The following is a 9,468-nucleotide window of genomic DNA, read 5'->3' on the forward strand; positions in this document are numbered from 1 at the left end:
GCGTTATTCGAGGGAAGTGTGGCAGCGCTGTGCTTGTGGTTCATGTGTTCAAATTTGAAGCAATTTTTAAAAAGTGGCTCCATATTATTGTTGTGAACTTGGGACTTGTAGTTGGCTATCAAGCAATATAATATTAATGTGACTCAGTATAGTTTCAATAACACTGATGAAGGCACTAGAGCCCAAACGCTGCTCTGCTTGACTCAGTTTAGTTTCAGTAACACTGATGAAGGCACTAGAGCCCAAACGCTGCTCTGCTTGACTCAGTTTAGTTTCAGTAACACTGATGAAGGCACTAGAGCCCAAACGCTGCTCTGCTTGACTCAGTTTAGTTTCAGTAACACTGATGAAGGCACTAGAGCCCAAACGCTGGTCTGCTTGACTCAGTTTAGTTTCAATAACACTGATGAAGCACTGGAGCCCAAACGCTGCTCTGCTTGACTCAGTTTAGTTTCAGTAACGCTGATGAAGGCACTAGAGCCCAAACGCTGGTCTGCTTGACTCAGTTTAGTTTCAATAACACTGATGAAGGCACTACAGCTCAAACGCTGGTCTGCTTGACTCAGTATAGTTTCAATAACACTGATGAAGGCACTAGAGCCCCAAATTTTGCACTCTGCCGCATGTCCAGCAGTAACCCTAAAGCCACCATTAGGGGTCATCTTATTGCAGCGTAAAAAATGGCCCTGCTTCCTCGGCCTATGTAGCTCTCTCTCTGTATAATACTGTACTGTGTTGCAGTTCTGGAAAACTAGAAGAGTCTGGAATGGGATTTGACAGTTCTTGCTGAACCCTGAGGGGTGGAAAAGGGGGGGGGGGGGGGATCTGTTTTTTTCCCCCCCCCCCCCCCCCCCATACACCCCCAGCTCCAGGCCAGCTTTCGTTGTCACAGCAACGGGAGAGCAGGCAGTTAGAGAAAGGCTAGTCCATGTTTCCTCATTGCCGTGTCCCTCCCACACAGGCTCCCTAGAACTGCAGTCCCGCACAAACCCGGCAGTCAGCCCACACAGTCTCGGTGCTGCACTCGGATCAGGGTCCTAAATGATCTGTCCGTTTCACATCGTTAACGGAAAGAATAGCTGGATTTGAGCTTGTCTGGGGAATCCTAACTCCCAGGCCCCATGAACAGTCACTTCCAATAGTGCGCTGATTTAGCTTCTCCTCCGCAGAGCACAAGGAGGTGAAGCGACTCTCTCAGGGTCACACACTGCCAGTCAGACAGCGGCAGAGTATGCTGTTTTAAGCGGTCTGTGATTGGCGAGAAGGAGAGTGGCTGCAATCTCTTTCTCTGCTCTGCAGTGGCAGACAGATGGCCCTCAGTGTTCACTGCCGCTGGCTCCTGGCTGCTCACAGGCTGATTTAAATATAAAGGCAGCGTGTTTAAAAAGTTAATTGGGATAGGAGGCTTTTTCTGCCTCTGTTGACAATAAGATTTCACTTGCAGAGAAAGAGAAAGGGCGGCTCTTATACTCTCTGAACAGCCTCCCTCTGCTCTGTGCTGGTGGAGCTGAGAGAGAAAGGGAGGCTCTTATACTCTCTGAACAGCCTCCCTCTGCTCTGAGCTGGTGGAGCAGAAAGGGAAAAAGAAAGGGAGGCTCTTATACTCTCTCAGCAGCCTCCCTCTGTGCTGGGGGAGCAGGGAAAGTGAAAGGGAGGCTGTTCTAACCCTGCCTCCCTGTGGCACCGTGCACACTCGGGCAGTTTGGAACTGTTTTGCGTTTTCATCTCCAGTCACCTGTCTCTTTTAGAAATGTCTTGTCTACATTTTATCCACAAAAAAATAACATTAAATACATTTTTAATGCAAGGACCATTTGACCTTACCAAGCGAACAGAAATCTTTTTTTTTAAAAGCAAATTTCCCAGCGCGCCCCCCCGGAGTGTTTAACGTGCCCGAGTCGAGGGGAAAGCGCGTTCTGAAAACAAAACAGCGGACAGCGGTTTATAGCCTGGTGATGCCATGGCAGCGTCGCTCTGTTTCTGTTGAAGTCTATCAGTGTGGTTTTACTGCACAGAGAATGACGTGCGTTTGAACCCATCAGGCACCTTGCATACATTTAATGCGTTTTTAAAAATAAATGAATAAGTCTGCGTTCTGTGAAGTAATGCACAGTGGAAGCAGTGCGTGATATTCCCAAGAGGAAAGCCGCGCGGCTGTTCGTGTTTTAAATCGCTTGCAGACAGTGTTTATTTTTGTGTTTTTGGTTTTTTTTGTGTTTAATTTTGCAATGTATTTTCTACCGGCGCTTCACCTTTATTCCTTCAAATCATAAAAACCTAACACAAAGAAAATTTGAGCTTTGTCGTCATCACTGCCAGAAGGGAGGGGAAAAAAAGAATAGGCTTTAGGGCTTCGAAGTAGACAATGAAGAGGAGGAGGGGGGAGGGGGGGGGGGGTTACGGATCATCTTTAAAATCTGGTTGGTGATATCTATATTAATATTTTGGTAGATTGCTTTGTTTTTTATTCCTCTTCTGTTGTTGTGTTTTATAGGCACACTCGCATCCCATGGTTGTAAATACAGACAGTATCGATGCCTCTTCATATGTAAGAAATATTTATATTGTCAACTCCCGTCTGTCTCTCTATCTGTCTGTCCCTGCATCAGCCTGCATGGAGCACTAGGTAAAGCATAGGGAAGCATTGTAAAGCACAGAGAGGTCTGGTAAAGCATAGGGAAGCATTGTAAAGCACAGAGAGGTCTGGTAAAGCATAGGGAAGCATTGTAAAGCACAGAGAGGTCTGGTAAAGCATAGGGAAGCATTGTAAAGCACAGAGAGGTCTGGTAAAGCATAGGGAAGCATTGTAAAGCACAGAGAGGTCTGGTAAAGCATAGGGAAGCATTGTAAAGCACAGAGAGGTCTGGTAAAGCATAGGGAAGCATTGTAAAGCACAGAGAGGTCTGGTAAAGCATAGGGAAGCATTGTAAAGCACAGAGAGGTCTGGTAAAGCATAGGGAAGCATTATAAAGCACAGAGAGGTCTGGTAAAGCATAGGGAAGCATTGTAAAGCACAGAGAGGTCTGGTAAAGCATAGGGAAGCATTGTAAAGCACAGAGAGGTCTGGTAAAGCATAGGGAAGCATTGTAAAGCACAGAGAGGTCTGGTAAAGCATAGGGAAGCATTGTAAAGCACAGAGAGGTCTGGTAAAGCATAGGGAAGCATTGTAAAGCACAGAGAGGTCTGGTAAAGCTCAGTTTTGTGTGTTTTGTATTAGCTGTTCCAGCTGATCCTTTGCACACAGGCTCAGCTGACTAATATGGGATGGCGCCTTCATCAGTGTCTGTGATTAATTGCATTGTTTCAGCTCTCAATAATTGTGGCTGTGCCCCTGGTTTGTGTCACTGAGCTGTAGCTCTGTGAGTGTGTGTGTGTGGATCTACAGCAGGGTTAGTAAGCATGGTGTTGGAGCATGTCAATCTCACTGATCCTTACCACACTAATAGCAACCCCATTTCAGATCTGACACCTGCTCAAAATAAATAAATAATAATAATAATAATAATAATAATAATAATAATAATAATAATAATAATAATAATAATATATAATAATATTAAGAGAAAATTGGTGAATTCAGAGATTTTTATGTCTTCCTTAACTCCCGTCGCACAGCAGTCTAGACTTGCAGCAGAGAGCGGTCCAGTCATGTAATCTGACGTAACGTCGACCGTCTGTCTCTCTGTTACATTAACGAAGGGACCGTCTTGCTTCGCTGGCAGAAGAGAGAGCATAAAGCATCCCAAAGTTCAATCCCCCCCCCCCCCCCCCACCAGACATTCCATCGTTGTCCGATAGAGCTGCACTTGGAATCGATAGCCCCCCTTTTTTTTAACAGACTGTGTCCCTTTTAATGAGACGATAGAAACTTGTTCTCAGAGCGGCAAAAACCTGGTTTCAAATTGAACCCCGCAGCGATAATCACGGGTGCTGGGAAACGAGAGCCTGGTGTTACTGTTCTCTGTTGCTGATCTGTGCTCTCTCTCTCCCTCTCTCTGTCTTTCTCTCCTCTCTCTCCCTCTCGTTGTCTCTCTCGCTGTCTCTCTCATCTCTCACTCTTTCTCTCCTCTCGCTCTCTCTCATCTCTCTCTCTCCGTCTCTCATCTCTCTCCCCCTTCTCTCTCTCCTCTCTCTCCTCTCCCCCCCTCCCTGTCTCTCTCTCTCGCTCTCTCTCTCTCTCTCCCCCTCCCCCCTCTCTCTCTCTCTCTCTCTCTCTCTCTCTCTCTCTCTCTCTCTCTCTCTCTCTCTCCCCCCTCTGTCTCTCTCTCTCTCTCTCTCTCTCTCTCTCCCTGTCTCTCTCTCTCTCTCTCTCTCTCTCTCTCTCTCTCTCTCCCCCTCCCCCCCCCCCCCTCTCTCCCTCTCTCTGTCTCTGTCTCCAGATTAACGGCATGGAAGGAGAGGTGGAGTATGAAGAAATCACACTGGAGAGGGTGAGTGTGGAGTTACAGTAATGCAATCCTAATGCAATTTCTTCGCTCGTTTCGCCCGGAACAGTAAGTCAGCCCCAATCGATTTTTTTCTTTCCCCGATTTTCTGCGGAGAGCAGCACGGTTAATTCTGCTCCCCCCCCCCACTTTTTGGGGGTTCTGTCGTTTCAGGGTAACTCCGGGTTGGGGTTCAGCATCGCGGGGGGTACCGATAACCCCCACGTGGGGGAAGACCCCAGCATCTTCATCACCAAAATCATCCCTGGGGGGGCGGCAGCGCAGGACGGCAGGCTCAGGTAGAGTGTTATTTTTAATGAGCCCCACAATCTCAGAGGAGCATTAGAACTCAGTGCCCAGTGAACGGTGTGTTTGTCTCCCCCCGGTGGCTGCAGGGTGAATGACAGCATCCTGTTTGTGAACGACATGGATGTGCGAGAGGTGTCCCACAGTATGGCGGTAGAAGCGCTGAAGGACGCGGGCGCCATCGTCCGGCTCTACGTGATGCGCAGGAAGAGCGCGGCGGAGAGAATCACCGAGATCAAACTCATCAAGGGACCCAAAGGTGAGAGAGAGAGAGAGCGCGAGAGAGAGAGCGAGAGAGAGGTGAAGCCTTATAAAAGTTTCCCACAGTAAAAGCACAGCAAAGTGGAATAAAGCAGAGAGAGGTCTGGTAAAGCACAGGGAAGCATTGTAAAGCACAGAGAGGTCTGGTAAAGCATAGGGAAGCATTGTAAAGCACAGAGAGGTCTGGTAAAGCATAGGGAAGCATTGTAAAGCACAGAGAGGTCTGGTAAAGCATAGGGAAGCATTGTAAAGCACAGAGAGGTCTGGTAAAGCATAGGGAAGCATTAAAGCATAGGGAAGCATTGTAAAGCACAGAGAGGTCTGGTAAAGCATAGGGAAGCATTGTAAAGCACAGAGAGGTCTGGTAAAGCACAGGGAAGCATTGTAAAGCACAGAGAGGTCTGGTAAAGCATAGGGAAGCATTGTAAAGCACAGAGAGGTCTGGTAAAGCATAGGGAAGTATTGTCATATATAAATTATTGTAATGTTTTTTATTAAGAACAGTTGTGATTGATAGTTTTGGACGAGGCACCTCTTTTAATGATCTCCCCCCCCCCACCCCCCCCTTCAGGTCTCGGTTTCAGCATTGCTGGGGGGCTGGGGAATCAGCACATCCCCGGAGACAACAGCATCTACGTGACCAAAATCATAGAGGGGGGGGCGGCGCACAAGGACTGCAGGCTGCAGATTGGAGACAAGATTCTAGCTGTGAGTGAGCCAGCACTGCCCCAACCCGCACCTCTCACGCTGCACACAGATCTCAAAGCTGCTTCATTTCACTGCTGATTGAAACAAACACCTCCCTCTCCCTCCCTCTCTCTCTCTCTCTCCCCCCCCTCTCCCCCCCCTCCCCCCTCTCTCAGGTGAACAATGTCAGCCTGGAGGATGTGATGCATGAGGATGCTGTAGCTGCTCTGAAGAACACTGCTGAGGTCGTCTACCTGAAAGTAGCCAAACCCACCACTGTGTACCTGAACGACTCGTACACACCACCCGACCTCACCAGCTGTGAGTCTCCGCCCCTTCTCCAGACTCCGCCCTCTCTGCAGACTCCACCACCTTACTCCAAACTCCGCCCCTCTCCATTCTCCACCCCCTTACTCCAGACTCCACCCCCTCTCAAAACCCCACCCCCTTACTCCAGACTCCACTCCCTCTGCATTCTCCACCACCTTACTCCAGACTCCACCCCCTCTCAAAACCCCACCCCCTTACTCCAGACTCCACTCCCTCTGCATTCTCCACCACCTTACTCCAGACTCCACCCCCTCTCAAAACTCCACCCCCTTACTCCAGACTCCACCCCTTCTCCATTCTCCACCACCTTACTCCAAACTCTGCCCCTCTCCATTCTCCACCCCCTTACTCCAGACTCCACCCCCTCTCAAAACTCCACCCCCTTACTCCAGACTCCACTCCCTCTGCATTCTCCACCACCTTACTCCAGACTCCACCCCCTCTCAAAACTCCACCCCCTTACTCCAGACTCCACCCCTTCTGCATTCTTCACCCCCTTACTCCAGACTCCACCCCCTCTCAAAACTCCACCCCCTTACTCCAGACTCCACTCCCTCTGCATTCTCCACCACCTTACTCCAAACTCCGCCCCTCTCCACTCTCCACCCCCTTACTCCAGACTCCACCCCCTCTGCATTCTCCACCACCTTACTCCAGACTCCGCCCTCTCTCCATTCTCCACCCTCTCTGCAGGCCCCACCACCTTACTCCAGACTCCACCCCCTCTCCAGTCTCCAGACTCCATCCCCTCTCCAGTCTCCACCCCCTTGTATACGTTCTGCTTTGTCCTGACGCGCAACACATATTCCTAAATATTGCAACACCTGCCTGAAAAATGCTCAGTTGTGTACATTTCCGATTTTCAGTGCAAAGAAACCGCTCTGCCCGCCGCAGTGTGTGTTCGGGCATCTACAGGAAGCCAACTAAACCAGCAGCCAGGTTCCTGAACGCAGCGGAACAGGCAAACGTCTGCCGAGTTTGTTTTATAAGTGATGGAAAAGTATATGTCTGTTTACCCAAGTTAAGAGCTGGCTGCTGTGTTTGTGTTTTTATTTTTGGAGCAGCGTACTCCAACCACATGGACAACGAGGTCGGGCACCCCAACTTCCTGGTCACGGATTACCCACAGGCCCTCACTCCCACGTCGCCGCTCAGATACTTGCCCACCTCCAAAGGCATGCTGGGAGAAGATGACACGCTCAGGTGAAAGCGGTTTGTTTCTTCTTTCTCGCTTTGGTTTGCATACTTTCACTGGCCGGAAAGCAGGTCCGTCAGCAGATGACGCAGCAGCTGGTTGGCTGATGACAGGAAAGGAGGCGTGGAAGGGGCAGGAGCAATTTACCCTCCAGGAGATCCGGGAAGTGCAACGCTTGTACATAAGGCTTAGTTTACCCTGTTTATTAATATGCTTTACCAGACCTCACTGTGCTTTACAATGCTTCCCTATGCTTTACCAGACCTCACTGTGCTTTACAATGCTTCCCTATGCTTTACCAGACCTCTCTGTGCTTTACAATGCTTCCCTATGCTTTACCAGACCTCTCTGTGCTTTACAATGCTTCCCTATGCTTTACCAGACCTCTCTGTGCTTTACAATGCTTCCCTATGCTTTACCAGACCTCTCTGTGCTTTACAATGCTTCCCTATGCTTTACCAGACCTCTCTGTGCTTTACAATGCTTCCCTGTGCTTTACCAGACCTCTCTGTGCTTTACAATGCTTCCCTATGCTTTACCAGACCTCTCTGTGCTTTACAATGCTTCCCTATGCTTTACCAGACCTCTCTGTGCTTTACAATGCTTCCCTATGCTTTACCAGACCTCTCTGTGCTTTACAATGCTTCCCTATACTTTACCAGACCTCTCTGTGCTTTACAATGCTTCCCTATGCTTTACCACACCTCTCTGTGCTTTACAATGCTTCCCTATGCTTTACCAGACCTCTCTGTGCTTTACAATGCTTCCCTATGCTTTACCAGACCTCTCTGTGCTTCCCCTTGCTGTCCCTGTGCTGTGTCACACTGTGCTGTGTGTTTTGCTATGGCTCAGTTCTGCGAGGGTTGCTGTGCTCTATCACACTGTGCTGTGTGTTTTGCTATGGCTCAGTTCTGCGAGGGTTGCTGTGCTCTATCACACTGTGCTGTGTGTTTTGCTATGGCTCAGTTCTGCGAGGGTTGCTGTGCTCTATCACACTGTGCTGTGTGTTTTGCTATGGCTCAGTTCTGCGAGGGTTGCTGTGCTCTATCACACTGTGCTGTGTGTTTTGCTATGGCTCAGTTCTGCGAGGGTTGCTGTGCTCTATCACACTGTGCTGTGTGTTTTGCTATGGCTCAGTTCTGCGAGGGTTGCTGTGCTCTATCACACTGTGCTGTGTGTTTTGCTATGGCTCAGTTCTGTGAGGGTTGCTGTGCTCTATCACACTGCTCTGTGTCTCTGACCCTGCCCCGGGGGTTCTGGGTGTTTTGTCTGTGCAGCCGGGAGCCACGGAGAGTGGTGATCCACCGCGGCTCCACCGGACTCGGGTTCAACATCGTCGGCGGGGAGGACGGCGAGGGAATCTTCATCTCCTTCATCCTGGCAGGGGGGCCGGCAGACCTGAGCGGAGAGCTGAGCAAAGGGGACCAGATCCTGTCGGTGAGCAGAGACACCCACAGAGAGACACACTGATACACACACAGAGACACAGAGGCAGAAATACGCACTGATACAGACCAGACATACAAACACTGAGACGCACACAGACTGACGGATGCACGCTGCCAGTGTCCCCTCCCCTCCCCTCCCCCTGGCTGAGGCAGTGACTCGCTGTCTCCTCCCCTCCCCTCCCCCCAGCTGTGGCAGTGACTCGCTGTCTCCTCCCCTCCCCTCTCCCCGGCTGTGGCAGTGACTCGCTGTCTCCTCCCCTCCCCTCTCCCCGGCTGTGGCAGTGACTCGCTGTCTCCTCCCCTCCCCTCCCCCCAGCTGTGGCAGTGACTCGCTGTCTCCTCCCCTCCCCTCTCCCCGGCTGTGGCAGTGACTCGCTGTCTCTCGATTCAGGTGAATGGGGTGGATCTTCGGAGTGCCACGCATGAGCAGGCAGCTGCTGCGCTGAAGAATGCAGGCCAGACCGTCACAGTCATCAGCCAGTACAAACCAGAGGGTAAGAGAGAGGCTCCCAGTACAGACCAGAGGGTAAGAGAGAGGCTCCCATTACAAACCAGAGGGTAAGAGAGAGGCTGCCAGTACAAACCAGAGGGTAAGAGAGAGGCTTCCAGTACAAAGAGAGAGAGAAGGAGATGGGGAGGCAGAGAGAGGGATGGAGAGAGAAGGAGGTGTGACTGTGGTTTGGTGTTTCAGAGTACAGCCGGTTTGAGGCCAAGATTCACGACCTGCGAGAGCAGCTGATGAACAACAGCTTGGGATCGGGAACAACATCCCTGCGCAGCAACACCAAGAGAGGATTCTACATCAGGTACTGAGAGA

At 50.3% G+C, this 9,468-nt stretch overlaps 1 protein-coding gene across 3 annotated transcripts in view; it reads left to right on the forward strand.

Moving 5' to 3' along the window:
• Positions 1-9,468, forward strand: part of LOC121306537 (disks large homolog 4) — a 37,068-nt gene that overhangs the window by 21,596 nt on the left and 6,004 nt on the right. For all 3 annotated transcript variants that reach the window (XM_041238307.1, XM_041238306.1, XM_041238305.1), the window contains exons 4-13: positions 2,495-2,548; positions 4,380-4,430; positions 4,599-4,723; positions 4,820-4,989; positions 5,563-5,699; positions 5,855-5,999; positions 7,073-7,211; positions 8,481-8,640; positions 9,043-9,145; positions 9,343-9,457. In XM_041238307.1, coding sequence (XP_041094241.1) covers positions 2,495-2,548; positions 4,380-4,430; positions 4,599-4,723; positions 4,820-4,989; positions 5,563-5,699; positions 5,855-5,999; positions 7,073-7,211; positions 8,481-8,640; positions 9,043-9,145; positions 9,343-9,457 — 1,199 coding nt within the window. The remainder of the gene's footprint in view (positions 1-2,494; positions 2,549-4,379; positions 4,431-4,598; positions 4,724-4,819; positions 4,990-5,562; positions 5,700-5,854; positions 6,000-7,072; positions 7,212-8,480; positions 8,641-9,042; positions 9,146-9,342; positions 9,458-9,468) is intronic.

The sequence above is a fragment of the Polyodon spathula genome, chromosome 48, assembly GCF_017654505.1.
Source record: "Polyodon spathula isolate WHYD16114869_AA chromosome 48, ASM1765450v1, whole genome shotgun sequence".
Taxonomy (NCBI): Eukaryota; Metazoa; Chordata; class Actinopteri; order Acipenseriformes; family Polyodontidae; genus Polyodon; species Polyodon spathula.